Source organism: Pteropus vampyrus, unplaced genomic scaffold, assembly GCF_000151845.1.
Source record: "Pteropus vampyrus isolate Shadow unplaced genomic scaffold, Pvam_2.0 Scaffold195, whole genome shotgun sequence".
NCBI classification, from domain to species: domain Eukaryota; kingdom Metazoa; phylum Chordata; class Mammalia; order Chiroptera; family Pteropodidae; genus Pteropus; species Pteropus vampyrus.
The window spans coordinates 1,749,082-1,772,379 of record NW_011888976.1 but is presented as its reverse complement, the minus strand read 5'-3'; the positions used below and the strand labels follow the sequence as shown (position 1 = coordinate 1,772,379).

Sequence of the window (23,298 nt, the reverse complement as noted above, 5' to 3'; positions counted from 1 at the left end):
ACTATAATTATTACAGACAACAATTTGCATTCCAAATCTGAAATGTGTTCAGGACCTCACTTGAGCCCTGTAATCAGCTTAGCCTCTCTGCACAAATCTCTCTTAAAGTGAAGACATAGTCAAACTGAGCCACAACGGGGTTTGGAAAATATGCCTCTGCCCCCAGCGAACCGCCACCGGAGGAAAAACCATGCTGAGAAAAAGCCAAGATTGAGTGGGATTTTAAACCCCAGAAGGGTCAAATTCCTCTGTTGTAGAACAAAGAAAACAGCAGCCAGGGCACTGAACGGGCATGGCAAGACCGGTAAATAATTAAAGGCAGGAAATGCATTATATAACACATGAGCCTTGGCGTGAGGTGGACTGGACACCCTTCCCTCCTTAGTGCAAGTTGCTGTCTTGCCTATAAGTCACACATCAGTGTGGTGGCCTTGCTGCCTGGGACTACACAGGATACCCACAAGATCAGTAAAAGGCCTACTATATACATACTGTAAGAAAAAAACATACATCCTCTGAATTAAAGAATTTCAGGAAGACCTCTCCATGGACAAAGAACTCTATGACTTGTGTGCTCCCAGGTGGGGAAGGAGGGTTTAGAGAGGAGTGTGGGGGTGAATATACCAGAGTTTTCAACACTTCCGGTGGCCTCTTTTACTATTCCTCAATCAGAGAGATTTCTACTAATAATTGTGGTCTAAGTGGCCGGAGTCCTGGGTACTGGTTAACTGGAATTCACCATAGCCCTATTTTCTTTTACTAGAGAAAGAGGACTAACCACATGTCAATTTCCATGACCCCAAATTCTGACTGTAGATTTTCACATGAAACCTCTACTGAGTTGACAGTATCTGCACGCTGAATCTGGACTGCCCTAAAAATCAGAGTGTCTCTAAAACTTTAAGGTGCCACAAATTACCCGGGGACCTTGACAATATGCAGATTTTAATTCACATTGAAGTTGGGCCTGAGATTCTGCATTTCTAACAAGCTCCCAAGCGCTGTTGCTGCTACGGTCCCATGGACTGCACTTTGAGTACCTTTGCTAGGAGACACGCTAGTGGTTTAAATAGACTGAAAATAAAAATTGTTATCCCCTGTTTCTATAGTCATGATGTGAAGTGGTGACTTCGTTCTAAGAACGAAGAAGTAAACTTAAATACTGTTTATCTTTAAAGTTCTATCTTTAAAAGTTCTTGTTTCCAAGTTATCCCATTGGTAGTTAACAAGATGACTGTTCTTGAAGGAAAAACTTGCTTAGATGCTATTAACTAAGGAAAATCTAGATCTTCCCTTGGCCAAATTGTTCTTTTATTTAATTTTATTTTTTTCAGTTACAGTTGACATTCAGTATTATATTGATTTCAAGTGTACAGCATAGTGGTTAGACATTTATATAACTTGTGAGGTGATCCCCCTGATGAGTCTAATACCCACCTGACACCATATATAGTTATTACAATATTACTGACTATATTCTCCATGCTGTAGTTTACATACCTGTGACTATTTTGTAACTGCCTTGGCTGAAGTTTCTGGACTAGCCCTAGATCTTTTGACGTTCAAAGAACCTGAAGCATCAAAGGACAACGTAGCTGGGCATCTTGTCTTCACCAGCGTTATCAATCACTGATGCTTCTCTCTTGTTCAGCAGAGTAGCCAGCTCACTGCAGGTGCAGCCATGTTCTAGAGGCTGAGTAATCTGCTAACCTAGACCATCAGCTATACCTGGGGGCCTCTTAGGGACTTGAGTCCTGCCTCTCAGTTGCAGGCTATACCTTCCAAACCAGACAGGCACCTTAATAAAACTATTCAACTAACTCGACACATTTTTTTTAAAAAACTGGCTGGAGCTGGATACCATGTCCCATTATGCAAACAGTACACAATGAATTGCTGATAGCATCTCCTCACCATTGCCAACATAAACATTGCCAGGCCAGCAGAAATGAACCCAGTGACTGTAAGCAACAATAGTTGCATGAGTTTGTTTTAATAAACACAACTAACAACAGGTGAAAATGTTTTTATCTCCTCCTACTGTTAAACTAGAGACTTCTGACATTGAGTTCTTCTAGAAATAAAACCAGTATCCAGTATAAGAAACAGAAGGGCAGCTGAGTGGAGAACACTCAGAAAACCAACTTCGTGTTTCTTCCAGAAACACACATGTAGACATAGATTTTTTAAATAAGTAATTAGAACTACTAAAAACAAACTAACTGATTTACTTGCACTGTTGTTTATTGCCTCTCAGTAAGGATTTTATTTCCTATTCTTGTCCACTGCACTTTTTGACATTTGCCCTTTGAGTTATGCAGCAGAAATATTTTTTAATATATTAAAGAAGTTTTATACTACTAGATAACATAAAATTACATGAGATATATATATACATATATATATACACACATATATGTGTGTGTGTGTGTGTGTGTGTGTGTGTGTGTGTGTGTATAAAAACGCTTTGGAATATTAACTTCTTTTGGGATGATGGTTTCAGAGCTGTGATTTCTCTTTTGGCTGAGTACAAAGTCTTCATTCTTATAAAGGTATTTTCCTCCCCTCTCAAATATCCAAGTAAGGTTTATGGATTTTGTTGTTGTTGTTGTTATTAGAAAAGACCAAATTCTTCCAAATTCATCTTTATGAAGTTATCATATCTGAAACTCCCCCACAAACAGATGCCATATTTTTAAATTCCATCTTAAGTAACCATGGAATTTAGGCCAATTCACTGAATTTCCAACTTAGATTTATTCCTGTTGCCTACTGGGAATAATTTTTATTCTTAAACCTTAAAACCCAAAACTCCACTTCAAAACTGCAGTTCAAGTATCTGTCTCAACTCAATTTTTCTTCTCCTCAATTATAAAAATTATGTATATATGTACTCTGTAGAAACTTAGAAAAGTCAAAACAAAACAAAACAAAATGTCCCCTCACTTACTGAGAGGAAATTATTAATATTTTGGTATATTTATTTCAGTCCTTTAAATAAGTTTTTTTCACAGCAGGATCATTACAACATATACAATTTTATTTCCTGCTTTTAAAAACATAACAATGAAAATTTCCCCTAAACTAGCACTCTTCCTCAATATCTCTTTATATCTGTATAACATGGACTCATGAATAAAACACAATTTACACAAACTGTCCCATATTATTAGACATTTAGACTTTTTCCATTTTTTCTATCATTATAACTGCTGCAGTTAACATCTCTGTGCATAAATCTTAATCCACATGTCTAGTGACTTCTACAGGATAGATTCCTAGAAGTGAAATTATTAGGCCAATAACCATATATACGTTTATGGTTTCTGACACAAATAGTTTTCCAGAAAGATGATCAAGTAACAATGTCACTGAACATTTATGAGAGCATTCATCTTACTGTACCTTCTCTAGCATTTTAAGTTATCACTTCTTAAAAAGCTGATCAATTCTGTAGGTGAAAAAAAAAAACCACTTTGAAAAATTTCTAATCATTAGACTGACCTGCGGAGGTCAATGTTCCCTCAATAAAAAAATAATCTTTTATCGTTCAAAACAAGATATTAAATTTTCCCACATCTAAAATGCAATCGAAACCACAAATATGAAAAGAATGTAGTCATTTGTTGAATGTTTTCATTAGGCAACTAAGGTACTGTGGTTAAGAAGCCAAGATCAGCCAGTTCGATGTACCAGCCTGTGACAGTTCAGAGAGACGCCCAGGGCAGAGGGATGTGAGCAAAATAAATTCAGAGCTAAATCCATTGCCAGACTTTACAAGGGACGTAAGACTTGAATTACCATAAGTCAACACCTACCAAAAGGAATACATTAGAATATTTGTTAATATATCCAGACTACACTTAAAATTCATTTAATAGCTTTTTAAACAAGAAATTATCTTTCCTCCTTCTAAATTGGTGCATATTCCCATATATATCCACCATCTTTTTTATTTAATGGCACATACATGCAAAGAGCAAATGGTCCAGACTCGGTCTCCCATAAACCAGGGCCTGAAATGATCACTTTATAACATGGAAAAATATTAGATAAATGGAAAGTTTTTCTGCTATGCTGGAAATGTTTTGGGATATTTTCCCCACATTCTCTTTCCAGGAAATGGCCCCGTTTTTCCCAATGTTGCCCACAGTTTCTGCTGAGTGGACACAAGATACTAGGAGTAGGAGGGGAAAGTACTTAATGAGCACTTATTATGTCCTAGACCCAGTGTTAAATACTTCATATGGGTTATTTAATTTAATCCTCATAAGAACCTAATGAGCTAGATATATTTTTCAGATGCGGAATCTGAGTCTCGGTGAGGTTAGTTACTTGTTCAAGTTGGTGAATGGCAGATCCATTTGACCCTGACTCTGGCCACAGATAACTGAACCAAGGGAAAAGGAAGCCCTTCTAAAAGCTGGCAAGCATCCTGCCCACCACTTGTGAGGCCCAACACAAGAAAGGAAAGCTGTTACAATCCCAGTTTTTTTAGGGATTTTGGAATGGGGCAACTGAGATTATTTTAAGCTATGGGAGAGAGAGCTGTTGAAAGGTCATGTCAATTTGAGTCAGAGCTGGCATCACAACCAGCCCAACAGTGCATCACATGCAAGGAGAGTACAGGAGTAGGCCCTACACATTGTAAGGTGAAAGCAGAGAGAGAAAGAATGAAATCTGCAGAGAGAAATACTGCATTCCTGCAACTATATATTCTCATTAAACAGCCTTTTTTGGGAGCTAATGAGAGCAAATGCCTGCTTTTTGTCACGCGCTCCATCGAAAATATCCACCAAGGAATCTACAGTGGATTCGCTTTTCACTCAGGGATTGGACTGTCATCAGCATCTCCCCTGTACAGTAAATTAATACCACTAATAACAAACAACCCACTACTGTGTGCTCCTTAGTGGGATGCAAGAAGCTGGCATCCCTTAGATGTTTTCCTGTCCCAAAGTGTTTAACCTGAAACAAATCAAGTCTTTAGACTGAAATTACCAGCTGATAAGAAATATAAAGAAGAGTAAGTTAAATGACATCATAGGGAAGCAATCAGATAAACTCAAATGTGAGACACATTCCATAAGCAATGGTCTTTTCAAAAAGTCAATGTCCTTTGAATAAAGAAAAGGAGGAGGGATGAGGTGAGTATTTGAGAATAAAAAAGACTTAAAAAAAAAAAACCCATGGAAACAAAATTAAATATGGTCCTAAATTAGATAAAAACAAAAAATCCAATCGGATGCAATGCATGGTCTTTGAATGGTCTGTGGGGAAACCAACAGTAAAGACAATTGGAGAAATATGAATATAGACTGAATGTTGGGGAATTATTGTTAACTTTCTTAGGTTTGATAATGATTTTCCTAGGTTTGGTAATGTAGGAAAACGTCCTTATTCTTACGATGTATATGTTGAAGTATGTAGAAGTAAAGGGTCATGATATCTGCAATTGTATTACTTTGAAATGATTTAGTAAAATAAAGCCAAGTTGTATATACACCTAGAGATGGATAAATAGAAAAATGTTAGCAATGGTTGATTCTAGATGGTGGATGTTCACTGCACTTTCAACTTTCCATATGTTTGAAATTTTTCATAATAAAAAGTTGAAAAAATAGCACACTGTAAAAATAATAATCATGGAAATCCCTTACAAGGATACAAGGTGGAGTATGACATCCCTTCTCTCAATAAACTATACTCGCTAGTTCCTCCTCCACTGCTAAAACAAATATTGTACGTACATCTTCAGTTTGGCCCCAGATGAAGCTGTTGCTTGTTTTTAAGGGGCATGTTGCACAAAAGGCCCATGTCAAGGTTTCAAATTACCATCACCCCACTGGGATCAACAGAAGGAACAGCAAGTTCACCATCCCATCTAATACTCTTGCATAGTTATAAGTTCTCTCCCCGCTCCCTTTTCAATGAGCAGGTTTAGTTGAACCTGCATCAATTAAATGCATATCTGATACAACTCCACTGAGCCTTCCTTAAATCAGAGCTACGATTTTAAACAAATCCTCATCTGTTTATAAAATGTAATCAGCCTCATTCCCCTTTTTTTCCTAAATGGATGTTAAGTCAGCCCTGACGATACAAAAACACATTTTGCATTAGCAGCATTCTGAATGCAATGTTTCTTCCTCCCTGAACGTGTGTGAACCAGGTCAGGGCACTGGTGGTCCCTGTTAATGCTACAGCATCTAATCCCACTGGTTTCATTACCAGCACCACATAGAAGTCAGCAGTACTAGTCATGCACAAAAAGGTTGGTTCAGGAGTTGTGTTCATTGAGATTTCCAGAGGTGGATGGCAGAAGAAGAGTGTTTGGGTAATGTGGAGGGCCCAAAAATCAAGTAAGAAAAGAATTTTCATCATCGGTCTTACATAGGAAAATCCATTTAAAATTGGGCCCTATGTAATCAAGCTATAATGAGCATCTGCTTTTAGAGAATATTTATTTTAATTATTATTTTAATTACTGATAATAGAAATATTCTATCAGTAAGTAGAAAATGTGCTGAACACAGATAGGAAAGGGTGGAAGGAGAAAAAGAAACCAAATATTTACAAGGGACCTGGTTACTAAATGTTTGTTATGCATTAAATATGTTTGAGACTTTAAGGCACTAAGTATACAGAGGCACTAAATATATGTGAGCACTTAATACGAGATCTTAATTTGGCCACCCATTGGAGACACCCATTCCAGTTTCATGTGTCCTCTGCCCAAGAAATACTCATGAAATAGAAATTAGCCAGTTGTTCAGTTGCCTAACTGACAAACTGCAACCATTGACCAGGTATACTTGACCCTGATTCTTTCTGATAAAGCAAGTGTGTCTCATTGGCCCAGGGCATCTTCAGTCTGTAGGCCTCCTGCTTTAATTCAACTCTGGTACTTGCAATCACATCATCAGTTGGGAAGGCTGCTGCAGTAGAGAGGGAGGGGGAGGAGGAGAGAAAGGACATACCAGCATTGTGAACCCCAGAGTTCAGGTGGGATCCTTCCATCCTGTCTCCGTCCTCTCTGTAGTATGTATGTTAACTTACCCCATCTTTTCCCCCTTGCTTCTCACTGTGGGTTTCAATTTGTTTAATGAATAGTGTCATGTGAGCATTTAAAAGGGGGCGGGGGCTAGAGTCACAATTAGCTAAACCCAGTCTTATTCATTAAATGGGCCACATTATGTGAAGAAGAAAAAGCTGACAGGAGAGAAGAAAAGTCAGTGACAGAACCTTTACCCAACCCCCATGCAAGAGGCTTCAATTTCCATCCACAGCTTCTGACATGGGCAGAAAATAAAGAATATAAAAATCCAACATGGAGGGAAAAAAGAAAGCTGAGGGGAAGGTTTAGCTTCAAAAAAGGAATTTTCCAAACTGGTATATCCCTTGGGTTCTCAATATCATCATACCCTCCCATGTCTTCAAATAGCATAAGGACCTTTTGGAGATGACAAAATCACTGCCATGGTATCGTTTGTGTAATCAAGACTAAATTTAAGAAAAAATTTAAAAACTCCATAAAAAGTCAAAAATACAAAGCAACACTGAGACTGATTCTCAGGCCACCTTCTACTTAAAACTCCTATGCTACAAAACTTCCCATTATAGAAATAGCCTCAGCCATTTCAGAATGCAATTTTCTAGGACCTGATATTTTTTGATTAATCCAGAGGACTATGATGTTTATGTCTTATGAGCAGTCTATTCTTGTTCCCAGACCAGACAGTTAAGGATTGAAAAAATATATATCAATAACTAAATGCACTATTTTAAACCAAACATGGAAGAGGAGGAGTCAGGAGTTTTGTCCACCTGAGAGTCGAGACTCTGGGAATCAAAATGATTACCCTTTACTATGGGACAAGAGATAGGGAAGCCTTTTAAAGACAAGAATTGTTTGTCGCACAGAAACTTCATTTCTTTAATAGTTTTTTTTCTCTGATTCAAGCTGGTTTTGCCAAGATAATGGCATTGTGACTCACTAGATTTTTTCACCCACCCTTATCCTCAGTTTGCCTGCTCCTTTAATCATTAAGCCTTAGGACAGAAGATTAACTGAGCCTCAGGTCTATAATTGTGAGGACAATAAGTTTTAGTTGGACTTTAGACTAAGGATAACATCTTGGCTCTAGATGTGTTTCAGCCCCAGGCCCATTGAAGCAGAACAACCCCACCGGGAGGGACCAGGCCAGGGAACAGACGGGATGGCACTGTGGCTGATTCCAGAACTGGACACGATGATCAATTCCCTCGTCCTCCTCCAATCCTCCAAGCAGTAGCACCCAACTCCCTTAGTTTCCATGACTACTGATTTTTCCCTATAAAATCTGTACTCCTGAGATACCTGAGGACCCAGGCCTTTGAGCAATAGCTCGCCTGTGTCTCCTGGACTTGCAACTCATTAATAAACCTTTCTTTGCTGCAAAACCTGTACATATCTCTACTTTGGCTTAGACACATACAGGCAGAGGGACCCTTTTTTTGTCCTGATAATAAGTGCTTCTCCCCTTCTTCTAGAAACTAAATGTTACTATGTTACTCCATGTTACTATGGTTATTATATGGGCCACCATAGTGGTGTGGCAGAACTCTACTCCACGGCCATTGCTGATTGGTCAGGAGTATCCACCTGACCCAAGTTGGACCAGTCAAAAATCCTTCCTTAGTAACTTTGGCTCTGAGAGAAAAAAGGCCATCCTTCTGCAGATGACTGCATTCCATAGTATGGGGAAATGGAGGAAGTCAGTCTGCACAGAAAATGTAACAAATAACAGGAGTTGGGAAGCTTCATAGGCTCCTGGTGCCCGGTTCCAGGGACTTCTGAGGCCCTGCTACATTCCACGAGATATTCCCCAGACCTCTGTATATTTAAAAAACTCTCCTTGCTTAAGCCAATTCGAGTTGTTTCTATCACTTGCAACACAAATTCCTAACTAACCCAAAAGACCAAAGTCAAAGTATCTTTTACCCTGCAAAACTCTGGAACAAAAAGGGAATAATTGAATTGATAACTGCATAAAATAAACAAAGGCATCTATAAATTCTACCACAAAAGTACAGAATTGCACAGCTGACATACAAGCCAATATATATCCTCAGAGACCTTACATGTGACTAAAAAAGAAACTATTTTTGAACCTAAAAATGAGCTTCAGTGTGCCTGGCATATTTTTGGTGTCAGCAGAATGAAGATGACCTGTGCTTTTCCTCACAGGTGTTAGCATTTACTCACAGGCTGGCTTCTCTACCACCTGAAGGGAAATGAGATAAAAGGATGAAACGGAAACCAGAGACAGTTTTTCCTTTTGAAGGGGCACCTCACATGGAAAAGCCATCTAGTAAATACACATATTTAGAAAACAGTCATTTCATGTAGAAGAGCACCCTAGGTATAAGAAGCTAATATTTTCTGCACATTTAACTACAAGAGGCATTATTCAGATCACTTTACATGCATTATAACCAAGTCTCATGTTTTGAAAAGATGGCATTGTTGTTCCCATTTTGCAGATAAGGGACTTGATGCTCTGAAATGTGTCTTGTCTGAAGGTTCTGGTTGACATTCTGATCCCAAAGCATGTGCCTTTTTACCACTTAAGCTTTGGTTATAATGGCCAAAGACTACCCATCAAACTCAGAGTCTGGGATGTCCAGGGGAAGTGGACAGGAAACTCTCCACTCTGAGAGTGCATGGAGCAGCCTCTAGACTATCAGGGAGGTGTAGGGGGAGGTATGGGGCAAGGGCAAATGTCTTGCGGCCTACCATGGCATGTGCCAGTGTCTTCTGTGCACCCAGATTTCATCAGTTCCCAGATGTTTTGCCACAACACACGTTGCACGTGATGCACTCTGATGTTCTCTAAGCCCCAGAAACTTCTAAAATAAGCATCCTCTTGCTTGTGGAAGATTTTGATGGTGGAAGGAGTTTGTTTTCCATTATTACAAGTTTATTGTTTTTGCTAATTATAAAAGCATTATATACTCTCTAAAAAAATTCGGGCATTACGAAAATATATAACCCAGCAGCAGTTCTCTGGGACCTCACCAATCCCATGTTGTTTGTCCTCAGCGATATTCATTCAGACTTTTTTCTATGTATATGTTAATATATTATCTCCCTACAAAAGGAGATTGTTTTAGTTTTTGTTCTTGTTTGCTTTTCTTTACTTACTGGTTTAAACTTCTAGATATATGTTTTACTTTATACACTTCTGTGTCATTTGCACTCATTCAGCAATCACATGGCTGAGAGCATAGGCTCTGAAGCCAGGCCACCTCGTTCAAAAGCTGTATCTACTACTTTATTGCTGTGGGATTTTGGGGACATGTAATTAAGATTCTGGGCCCCAGTTTGCCCATCTGGAAACTGGATAGAACAATAGTATCTACCTTAATAGGGTTGTTGGGAGGTACGATAACATACAAAGCACTAGAAACAGTAGGTAATGTATTGAAAGAGCTAAATAAATGAAATAGTTAGAATGAACAATTTGACATTGTTTACTGATCATATGTATTTTCTCTTCTGTGCTGCCTATTCAGATGCTTCAACTATTGTCCTATTGAGTTTTCAAATTTGTGTTATTGCTTTGCCAGAGTCCTTGGAACTGGGCTCTTCCTCAAGTTAGAGAGATGTGAAATCTAAGAGCTATTTGGTGTGAGGGAGATTCTCTATTGCTGGATTTGAAGATGGAGGGAGCCACATGGCAAGGACCTGAGAGTAGCCTTTAGGAGCTAAGAGTGACCCCCAGCTGACAGCCTGCAAAGAACCAGAGACCAGTCCTACAACCAAAAGGAACTAACTTCTTCCAATAACCTGAACAAGCTTGGAAGAGTTCCCTGAGCCTCAGATGAGACCCCCACTCCAGCCAGATAAAAACTTTAAAAATGAAGTCCAAAGGAGTTAGAAGGCAATTAAAAAGGATTCTGGGTGGTAAAAGTTTACCATAGAATACTCCCTGTGTCTAGCACTTTGAAAAAGATCTTCATGTCTAATCTCCTTTGAAGAAAGGTATGTGTCATCAACCTTGTTTTAAAGTCCTGGGTTTAAATGGTGGCTCTGACACTTACTATGGCTGTGATTTTAGGCAAATTAGCAGACGTGGGGCTCAGTTTTCTCATCTTTGAAATAGAAATAAATACTATCTGCCATGCAGGACTGCCATAACCCTGCCTGGAGACAATGTTCAATAACTGGAGGTAAATGTACAAACGAAGGCCGGGAGAGAAGAGAAAGCCATGCCGCCTTCTTCTGCAGAGTAGACATGGTAAGGACACAATAAACACTGACATGGCCGGGTACATCTTGGGTTAAGAGACTCTATACTCTCCTGAGTTGTCAATTTCAGAGCATTTTAGTCTGACCTTCAAAACACGTTCGGCTACACTGAGGGTTTGCCAACTTCTCTCCAAACATGGGGTCTGGGACGTGTCAAGGCAGCTGTGGAGCAGGCACAGGACCCATTATGTGAAGACGCGGTTCTAGTTCTGATCTCTGATCCTAGGTGCAGTCACCACTATTTCCTGTCTGTCTAGAAACTAGACTCCCTTTTGGTTACAGTATCAAATACTTCCTTGGTGCAAATGTCCCTTCCCCACCTCGAGTAAATAGCTCTAGTGGAGCTGTCAATCATAAAACCCTGTCTACTCAGCTTCCTCAGAGGGAGCATGTGACCAAGGCCTATCCAATCCTCTTGACCACAGTGACTGGCCAAGGTACAACCACATGACCTGAGACAGGGCAATCAGAATCCTAGGCTGGGATTCCGCATGTGGACCCTGGAAACAAAAACTTCTCTCTTCTCTCTGGGAATGTGCGGCTGTTTGTGGTCATCTTCACCCTTCAAAAATGTCCACATGCAGTAGGTGGAAATAAGCCCAATACCCCAGGAGTGGCACAGCTGAGAGAGGGAGTAGCCCTGAATACCACTGTGCCTGAAACTCACCCATCTCAGTGTCCCTCAGTTATATGAACCAATCAATTCCCCGTTCCACTTGAACTACTTTAACTGAGCTTGTATCACTTGTGAGCAAAAGAGTCCTAATATATTAGGCCTTGTTTTCATCATTCAAACATTAAAAGGTTGAGTCTACAATGTCTAAAGTCTCTTCCAAGGCCCCAGAGTCTAGAAATTCCTCCCCAAATGGACTAGGCAAGAGTGAATACCAGGCGCTGAAAAAGAGACAAGATAAGCACAGCCTTGAAATTTGGTTGATATTTAATTGAAACCTCAGTTCTGACACTTAATACAAAACCTTACACACAGTACCTCTTGCTAAGTGTTTCCTAGTTAACTAATAGGCAATGGCAGAAGTTGTGCTCCTGAGATTTTCACATTTCTAGGGTTTCCTCCCTGAGTCGGCCTCTGCCTCCCTCCTTCCCTCTTTCTCTCCCCCTCCCTCTCCTCTCTGTCACCCCCACTTTCCTCTCACTTTCCTTTTTTCTCCATCCCTGCACCCCTCAGCTAACTGAAGGAGCTATAGCAAATATTTTCACAAGGAAGGGTGGAAATTCTGAGCTCAGCATTGCCCCAAGCAGATGGGAACCAGATGTGCAGTGAGCACCTGACGGAGGAGCTGTCTCAGAGCAAGACACCCCCCAGGGCCCCGCCTCTCTCAGGGTCCTGCCTTCTTATCCCTCCTGTTCTGTTCTGGTTTTACTCACAATATTCCCACCATAACTGCCCCCAACCAAGACCCTCCTCTTGGCTTCTCTCCATGAATGTATCTGCAGCACCTCTGGGTCTGGTGACAGGCACAGCACCTCCCCTTGCCCAGGAGGGTGGGGAAGTCCTGGAGGGTTGGTAACACCCAGAGCCTCTGTATCCTTAGACAAGCATGGGAACCGAGGAACACCATATGCAGTCACCAATGACAACTCGTGAAAGGTCTAAACAGCTTGGTAGGTAGAACGGATGTGTCATCCAAGAGTCATGAGACCTTCCTGAGCCTCTCCACAGTAAAAAAAACTCCTCCAAAGGAAAACCACAAATGCTGCTCCTAATGCCTTGAGGAGTAATGCGAGTCTGCAGCGAATGTTTCCAGGGGAGATGAGGAGGGGGTTACAATACAATTCACTCAAAAACACTTTCCTTAAACTTATTTTGAAACTCTTTCCCCAAAACGTCTACTCCTTAAGCTGCCAACCACTCCCCTCCTCCCTTGTGCCCCATCCCCCGCTCTTTCCTTAGCCCTCATGTGTCTCCCTCCTCACCTCTCATCTAGAGCAATGTGGTTCCTTCTCCTCTTGCCTCTCCAACCCATTTCTCACCTCTTCTCCCCACCGCGCTGCCAAACCCACAAATGCCCAGGACCTGGGTGAACTAAAACAGGATCCTTTTTCTTTACAAGCTGAAAAGGATGGAATTCGAAATGCTTATGGTGGTTTTTGCTGTCATGTATATAAACATGATAAATTTGCTAGCATGGAGATTCTAAAACCTTCCTTTCTTAATAAAGAAGGAAACAAAGCTTTTTCACAAAAACCTTGCCCTGCCTGAGGACAGCATGCAGAGCTCAGTCTAATAGGCCTGGGAGTCTCTTTTCATTATAGAAAATGTATCAGCTAGAGAAGGCCTCGGTGTCTTCGTCGTGGCATTCTGCATCCTCCTCCTTCTTCAACTACGATTACCATAATGATGGTTACAAAGTGTGTCCCGGCTGAGAGTGAGAGTGTTCCCACTCGGTTGGGTTCTCTTCCATCCCCATGTCATGGAGGATTATGCTCTGAAGAGGCAAGAGATCGCTTGGCCACAGAGGAATCTGGCAATCGACTAAGACCCCAAACCACCTCCCTCTAGTATATCTTGATGTCAGTTTGTTTAACTTCACCCCCAGGGACCAGAAGTCAAAGTAAGAACAAGAGACTACAACTGACCTAATCACCTAACAGACTCTATTTACTCCAGTAATTTTAACTACTTGGGAAAATCTTATAAGCTGGTGAAGAATCTGAGGGCTGGTGTGAAGCTGAAGTCAACAATGCATTAGATTCTGACACTTATTTGGTTCCAATTAGCCAGGGGCAATTAGTTTGCTCTCCGGAGGTGAAGTACTAACTAGAAACGTTACCATCTCAAGGATGAGACCGACAAAGATCACTTAAACCAAGTGCGTGTCTAACAGGTTCCTTTTCAACAGCAAATTCTACACACCAGAGTTGTGCTCAAAAATTCACAAAACATTTTTCGAGGGGGAAACGGGTAAAGAAGTCTCACAGCCACAGGCAGGGTCATCAACTGCTCCAGTCTGCCAGGGACTCGCACTAAAGAGTTTTCCCAAGACGTGGGATTTTCAGTGCTAAAACCAGGACCACCTGAGTCAAACTCGGGTTGTTGGTCACCCTGAGATATACTCCAACACTGGCTAGTGACCACTGTTGAGCAGGGTGCATTGAAGGGAGAGTAGAGAGGGAGAGAAAAGAAATGCTTTCCAAAAGCCACCTTGCTCACAGGAGGTCCAATTTCTCTATAGTTCAAAGCTGACTATAAATTTCAACTATTCCAACGTGTTTTTTTTGTGTGTGTATGTACAAACTATTTTGTCAACTAAGGCTTTATGGTCAAAAACTGGGAAATGCTACAAACTCTATCAGCTCTCTTTAACGTCGTCTCCATGCACATCGACACATCAAAGGCTCTAAGAACTGCAGCAGCGAACATACTTAATTTGCTGTGCTCAGTGTGTCTCGGGTTTATTTGACTCTACAAGTCTTTTTTTACTTGTTGGCTATGACCATCCAACTGAATACACTTTGAGAAATGGGGATCTTATCCACAAAGCCATAAACAACTTAAGAGGTATGTGACTTAAACTCAGTAAGACATACACATCTATTTAAGAGGTCAATATGTTTCTCTTCGTACTAAGTGAAAAGCATATTGTAAACTTAGCTAAAATATAGCTTGATTCATATTTACTTTAACAAGACATGGGGAAAATGACTGAGGCCTATATAGAATATTAAAGATGAATTGAACCAGTAAAAACAGTGCTAAAAAGACTAAACATTTGAACTTGCAACACAGTCTGAAGTGAATTTTGTGTCTGATGGATATGATTTATTCGTTCATTCCATTCATTCATTCAACAAATTAATTAAGCAGGTGACCTTTGCCAGGCACTGTGCTAGGCCCAGGAATGTAGCAGTAAACAAGAGAGAGTGACAAGGTCTCTACATAACAGATGCTTGGAGCTTCAGATCCTAAATTTCACAAGTGCTAACAACTTCATCTTAATGAGAGGAAAGGGCAAGAGTCCATAGGAGGGGCCTCTAGCTCAGATCTGGGGGTGGGGGGAGGCAGTCATGATGGCTCCCCACTGGAGGTAATGCCAAGGTTTAGCCCCAGTGGATGAGGTGGGCGGGGCCAGCTACAGTGTGAGTAGGGGTGCAGTGCTAGACAGTAGGGGATCATGTTCTGGGCAGAAGGAAAAACACATGCAAAGACCTGGTAGTGAAGCAGACCTAGGGGTTATTGTAAGGGTCTTGTTCCGAGGTCAGAGCTACCCATTTTAGCACACAGTGCTAAACTAAGGGCAACCATACACTTTAACTATTACTATTATCATGTTAAGGAAGAAAACTTTGCATCAAAAGGTTAGATCTGACCCTTCCTACACCTCTAAATGTCTATGCCTTTGGGATTGGGAGAATTTTATGGTTTCCTTTAAAATCTGTTTAAAGCTTACAAATTTCTCCCTCTGGAAAACAAAGTTCCGTACAAAGTCATAAATCTATGTATTACAAACTGTACATTTCTGATTTCTTTTTTCCTTCGTCGTGTACTGGTTCTCTCCCTGTTCTCAAGAAAACAGTCACAATGCCCACCTCATCAACCTTGACACCTCTGGACTTCTTCACAGGATGCTTCCAATATCCCAAGACCTATAGGGCAAGCAAATGTCAGTGGACGCTTATTGGACCACTTACATATTTTAATTAAACCACAACCGCTGATACAAACATGACTTCCCCAAGTGGTAAAGCAGAAAAGCTTTCTCGGTGGAGATTTTGATTAGTAAAGCAACCCCAACAGCATCCTCTCTGGAGAATCCAGAATAGGACAGAACCACGGAAAACACTTACCCCTCTGAAATTCCAGGTTTTAGGAGAGGGAAACATGGAAAAGTTGTTTTGCCGCTGCCGTTTAGGCCTAGAAGAGGAGAAAAGAAAAGACAATGTGTTCATTATTCATTGGTTAGATATTCAGAGGAAATCACCGACTTCAGATGCAGCTTTATCAAAAACAGAGATGCATGGAGAAATGGCCCAGGCATAGGAAGCAGCTGGAGTTTTCTACAGCTCTGCAATCTTAAGCAGCCAGATTCACTCCAAATTCCCTCCCAGCCCCCAGAAGGAAAGCTCCAGAGTCCCTTAAAAGAGTTAACCCCTCACCCTTCAAAAATAAAACAAAATCTAAAATTCAACCTGGATGCAATCAAACTCCAACCTTGATCTTTACTTCTCACACACAAGCAATTCCCAAATGAACGCCATCAGGTGATGTTTATAGCTTTGGCTCAGCCTAGAACTCTCCCCAGTTGCCCACACGCTGGGGAGTCCCAGCACCTCCACACAGGCCACACTTTAGCTTCAGACTTCTAAAGGGACAATCAACAGGACATGTAGCTACTGCCTAACAAGTCAAAACTGATTTCCTCACGTATTAATCTCTCCACATAAATCAGTCCCCTCATAAGTGATGGAGGCAGCTTCAAGCCGAGCCAGCACAAAGAGCAAACTACCAGTACAGGGAAAGAAAGATGCACCAGTGTGGCTGGGCACCTCCAGGCACCCCGGGCACCCCTCATTTCTGTCTTGTAAGGTGAATCCAATTTTGTAGCTGCCAACATACCCTGTAGGGACACCTTTTACCACATCCTTATCGAGTGATAAATTACTCTTGCCCAAAATGTTACATCTGTCAATATGGATATTCAAATTTCATGTTTGTTTGAAGTACCACCTCACTGAAAAGCACTGAGAAAGATCTACCTTGGACTTTCCCTGAGGTTTTAGTCGCTGATGTACCAAAGGGTGGTAATGTTGGTTTTTTACATGATAGTCACACCTTTCCTTTGACCTCTCTGCCATAATCTGCAGTGAGACATAGCAGAATGCTTGCAATGTTCATTGTGCAGTCTCTGCCAACATGTCAGGCCTGAGTAAAAAGCTTGATTGGCTCTACCATACAGAAGAGATAAACAAAATACAAGATAATTTTTATATTAGCAGCAGCTAACAGGTACTGAGTACTTAAAACAGATATGCTAATACTTCATCTAGTCAATCTCATTGACTCACATTGTGAGCTAGAGTTCATTATTGTACCCATTTAATAGACAAGAAAAGAGAGACCTAAGGATATTAAGTGACTTGACGATTATCACATAAGTGAAATCAAGATTCTGATCTCAGTTCTCTGATCCCAAATCCCATTGTGTTTTATTAGCTGTGTGACCCTGAGAACGAGGCTTAATCTCGCCAGCTTTCATATTTCTATGTGCAGAACAGGAGAAATAATGCCCAGTACACAGAGTCAAGATGAATGAGAGCTCTAACTTTAGTTCTATGACTACTGAATTGTCAACAGATGTCAGTATGGTACCTCCCACCCTCCCCCAAATCCTGACTCCAAGAACAGGCTTCAACAAGGGGCACAGGACTGACAGAGAAGAGCCAACACAACTCACCAAAACAGATGAGAACCCCCGCTTATGTGTCTTTCTATCCAGCCCCCTTCTCTGCCTCACCCTCCTACTCACCCACACATACGACAATAAAACCCCAGGCGAATCACATCTCAAGACAAACAGAAAACACGTGGGTGGTTACTTAGATTTAATATCCTTTTCTATTAAGTAACATATTGGCCTAAGTTTATCCAAAAAGACATGTCTCCCTTTAAAAAAGAAAACCTTAGAATTCAATAATATTTCTCACTGGATACCATTCCCTCCCCTCCCAGGTTATAATTGGGCTTTGCTTTCCTGATCATTTGATGAGCTTCACTGCTTATTATATTTCGTATAATAACATATACAAAAACATTCTGAGTAGAGGTTCAGTCCACAGAAAGTGACAATCGCAATAATCAACAGTGATTAAGTTACATGGTATATACCAGGAACTAGTCTTGGCTTACATAATATAAGTCTCACAATAATAAGACAGGTTATTATATTCGGTTATATTATAATATTAATACATGATATATAGGTAGTATTATAATGGTGTTCTATATGATAATATTTTATACATTACCCATTATAATGGCATTACATACTTAATATATTATAACTTTGTATCAATATATTTTCATAGAATATTTTAGTATGATGGAGATATTATCATTACTCCATTTTACAGATGAGATAAACTGAGACTCAGAGAGGTTAAACCACATGCTATAAATCACACAGCTGGTAAGTAGCCAAGTTGCAATTCATACCCAGATGTGCCTGACTCCAGATTCAGAGGGTGTAGCCCCTTTAAGATAGAAAGAAGCTCCACCAAATGGGGCAGAGCGTGCTTTTAGAAGAATGTAGCCTGGGGGTTCCTTGTGGGAGGGCATCAGTTTGAAGGGCCTCCCACTATGAGGCCTCTTAGCCAGGAAACAGCCTCAGAGCAATTCTGAGGGCATTCTCAGGCAACCTGGATGCATACCTCCAGGGTGGGGAAACTGCCAGGAAAGCTACAGAGAAAAAGGCTGTCCCTGTGAGCTCCCCACAACTCCTTGCATCCCACCACCAGGCTTTCATATCATTCACATTAGCTGGAGTCCCTTTGAACAATCTCATCTAGCATCATAAGAGTCTCCTGATAGTGTCCTGCTTCTCCCCAGCCTAACACTGCCATTCAGGTGGCTTTAAAGGACAGCTTCAGGAAATAAAACCCACTCTCCTGAGAAGGCTTCTTTATGGAGCCCATGAGGGACACTGGCAGCATGAAGTCCACCATCTCAGAAGCCTGTCAAGGCCAAGTCCTTACCACAGGAAGGCAACTGGTCCTGGGCACATTCGTTCTGTTTTAGAGGCAACTTCTCTGCACTGTGAGCAAAAGTCCCAGTGAGAAATGGCACTTGGGTCTATAGGTTTCCCCAACACAAAGTGGGGCCTCTAACAGGGCTGGGAGGAGTTACCTATAGTGTGTCCAGTCCTCGGGCCCTAACATGAGCAGGTCCTGTGCACAGTGCATACACACGAGGTTAGGAAACACAGGCCAGCCGCAGACGTCAGGAGGACAATGCTGTCCAGTGATCATCCGCCTCTGCAGAGGGGCTGATGGGAAGCCAGGAGAGGTGTGCAGCAGGAGAGAAACTGCTGAGACAGGACGGACAGCTTCTTGCCTAGAAGGAAGTTATGACCCAAGGAAAGGTCGGAAAGAAAAGTTATAAACTCTCCACCCTCAGGAGAGCTTATAGTTGAAATGGAGAAATGCCCACGGTAGGAGTGAAAAGTCAGGATTCAAGGTGCAGTTAGGAAATAATCTCAAGGTCAACTGTGTGTGGCTAGACTCAGAACGAGCTCAGTAGCAATAGGCCTTAGGGTTGGCAATAGAATGTATTTTCCCACCATATGAAAACCAATGTGACTCTTTCCACTGCCTTGAGAAAAGGATTAGTACTCATTTTCAAAACAGCTCCTAAGAGCGGGGGTTTCAGAAGTGAACATTTGGACTGCTTCTGTAGCTGGTGCACTGCATGTAGCCAAGAGCTTTGTGTTCAGGGCAAAACTGACTCGGAGCTCTAAGAGTGGCTCCCTCCCTTTCTTGCTGGGGGACTTCAACCAGGCTACCTACTCTCAACTTCCTCTGAGCCTCCATTTTCTCACCTGTAAAGTGAGGATAATAATATCTTTTCACAAAAATGAAGCATCAAATTAATATACCATATAAAATATTAGGCAGAGAGTCTGGCACTTAATAGGTTATTGTTGTTGTTGTTATTATTATTATTATTATTTTTATTTTTATTATGAAGAAGACTACTTTCACCCAGCAAGGAGGAATGTTACTTATTATCATTGGTAAGGCTCATGCTGGAGAAACAATAAAATTTATACTAATTTTTTCAGATTATATTAAATATAAGTAAAATAAAACAAAGGCTTTAATATGCTACAAATGTTAAGTGACAACATGACCACAGATATGAATACGATGTAACCATGAAGAGATCCCCTCCTTCTAACTGTAATTTCCTGCCCCGCCTTTTCCCTTCCCAAAGATTACCAACATTTGCCAGCATGTTGTATATGCTTTAAATATTTTTAAATATTTTCTGAATTCTCAACACACAGCATCTGCTAACAAATCTTCTTTGTCTTTTGTTTTACCTCTCTCTACCCATGAAGACAACTAGAGCATTACTAGGAAAACCAAATAGCTACACCTTAAAAGGGAAGATAGTGCTGAATGCGGTACCACCTGTGTCAGATATTTTTATTCTGGTTGGACCACTTAAGATGGTGGTGATTTTTTCACTTAAATGTCTTTTTAGTTCTGATTTTGGTACATGAGCGAGGATGGACTGGCAGATGTTTAGCCAGGTGAATACCCAATTCTTTGAGAAGAAGCTCACTCTAAAGAAGTTCACAGAATGGAAAGCTCACTACTTTGGCTTCTCAAACAAAAGCATAGAGGCACCATCCAGTAACAGGTTTCTATAGTTCATCAAGCCACACTTGGCTTCATTCTAGTCATGCCGCGGTTGGAACTCCAACTTTTTATTTTCTATAAATTATGGGAAGAAAGAATCACAGAAGCTAAGAAATAGTCAGCTGGTACAATTACTTGGCACTAGTCAAATCTTCTTTGCAGCAGTCCTGTAGAGAATGCACCCTAAAAGAGAGCTCTCAGTCCTAGGAGAACTGGTCTATGCTCTGTTCATGGGGGCCCACACATCGCTTTATTCACCAGAACTTACTGAGCCCCTACTATAAGCCAAGTACAGTGACAGACATTAGGGATATAGCAGTGGGTGGACATGACAGAGCCAGTTTCTGCTTTCATAGAATTTCCAGAAGGACAACTAGATTTAAAAAAAATAATAAGAGCAAGAGCAAGTGAGAGAGAGAGATTATATAAGAAGTCTTAAAAAGAAAAAAAAAAAAAGAGTGGTATTGGGGAATACCAAAGGGGCTCAATCAAAGTTTGAGGAGCCGCAAAGGCCTCCCAGAGAAAATGATGCCTCTCTGTGACCTGACACAAAGAAGAAGGATTCAATCAGGTGATGAGCAAAGGAACAAGCATGCTAAAAATGCAGAAGGTAAAAAGCTGATCTTTGAAAAGATTAACAAAATAGACAAAACTAGCAAAACCGATCAAGTTGAAAAGGGGTGGGGAGAGCACCAGTAAATCCTGTTATGGATAGAGACACATAACTACAGATCCATAACTATAGGCACATGACATCAATGAAAATGATAAGAGAATATTATCAACAACTTTATGTAACATATCACAACTGTCTCAAGGGGAAATAGTCTGAAAAACTCAACAACTAATAAAGAAATGAAAGAAAACACCAGGCCGAGACAGGTTTACTGATGAATTCAATAAAACTTTCAAGAAATAGGTCATTCCGATCTTGCACAAACTGTTCTATAGGAAAGAAAAAGAGTTCAGAGTTAAGAACTAAAGGAGAGGTGGCATATTTGAAAAATAAGAAATATAACAACTTAAATGTCAACAAGGAATCACATTACACGAAGCTATATCCATTCTTCACAATGGAAGACCATATACAACTCTATATTAATGAAAAATCCTTACAAAAAGAATGAAAATCCAAGCTGCAGGAGATATTTAATATCAAATATTAAATATGATATATTATTTAGGAACACACAAAATAGCACTCCATTGTTTATAGCCGCATATGTATGTACTAAAATTATAAGATATAAGACTACAGATAAAAAGGCCCTATTGGCTGCAGAAGAATGCTTCCCTCTGCAGATTAGAGAAGAAAGAGATTGGGGTGGGGCACACATAGGCTTCATCTCCACCTGTAATGTTTCATTTATTCACATAAAAATTCTGAATCCGATAGGGTAAAATGTTGATGTTTATTAAATATAAATGGTGGGTACAGCAATGAATGTTAGAATAGTCTATATTTTGCTATATGGGTGAAGTATTTTAAAATTAAAAACAATAATAAATGAATAAATTATAGCACAGTCATATAATAAAATACTAAAGCATCCATTAAAAATAATGAAGTATACTTATGTCCTCACCAGCCAAGACTAATAAAATATAGTATGTGAAATAAGAGGCAGGACAAGATGTAAACTCGCTTATGCTCACACACACACGCGCGCACACAAGTACAGAATCGGCTGTATGTCTGCTGCACAGTGAGGGCCCTGGAAGGGCACATGCCCGACTGTTGACAGTGATTGATTATGTAGCTGGGGAGGGAGGTGGGCAGCATAAGTGGACATTATCTTTTACATTATGTATTTTAAGATCTTTACTATGGACACATATTGCACATGTAATGAAAATTATAATGATGTTTATAAAAAGGCCTTAGCTGATGGGGAAGGAGGTAGAGAGGCATGAGATGAGGCTTGACAGGTGGCCAGGGCTGGCCAGGGAAGAGCCTTAAAGGCCAGGGTTAGGGGTTTGGCTATGGGGTGATGGGGCTCCACTGGAGAGTTATAAATGGGAAGTGACATGACAAGATTTGCTTTTAGAAAGATCCCTCTGGCTAGAGAGAGGAGAAGACAGCTGAGGGGGTCCAGAGGGAAGGCAGGGATCAGCTGATCCACTGCATCCAGAGCCACTGCAGCCTCTCTCATGGGGCACTTTCGAGATTCTGAAGTAAGTGTCCGTTCAGACTTCTCTCTTCCATTCTCCACCCTTCTACCAGCTCTTTTTTTAGAACGGCACTGTCCAGCAGAAACATCATGTGAGCCACATATGTAATTTAAAATTTTCTATTACCCACGTTAAAATGAAAAAAAGAAACAGGTAAGTTTAATTTTTCCAAAATGATTTTAGTATCCATCTGAATTTAGAAACATTCAAAAGAGCAAAAGATTTTTAAAAGGCTTTAGAGAGATAATATCTGGAAAAACCAAGGGACGTTATCTTCAGGTGACAAATGTACAAATGACCTACTTGAACAGAGAAACAAATGAAATTCTTCCCCAAATGGAGAATAGCCCAAACAAATGTCTATTATCTGTCTCTAAATATTATATAACTATTCTATTCAAACTAATTCCAGAATTAACTAAAAAAGAGAGATTGAAATGGTTTTTAAAACCCAT

General features: G+C 40.5%; 1 protein-coding gene across 1 annotated transcript in view; it reads right to left on the bottom strand.

Moving 5' to 3' along the window:
- The window catches only part of ARHGEF3 (Rho guanine nucleotide exchange factor 3), a 252,585-nt gene that overhangs the window by 171,664 nt on the left and 57,623 nt on the right, over positions 1 to 23,298 (bottom strand). Inside the window, exon 2 of the mRNA XM_011371798.2 lies at positions 16,100 to 16,166. Within this exon, the coding sequence (XP_011370100.2) occupies positions 16,100 to 16,166 (67 nt within the window). The remainder of the gene's footprint in view (positions 1 to 16,099; positions 16,167 to 23,298) is intronic.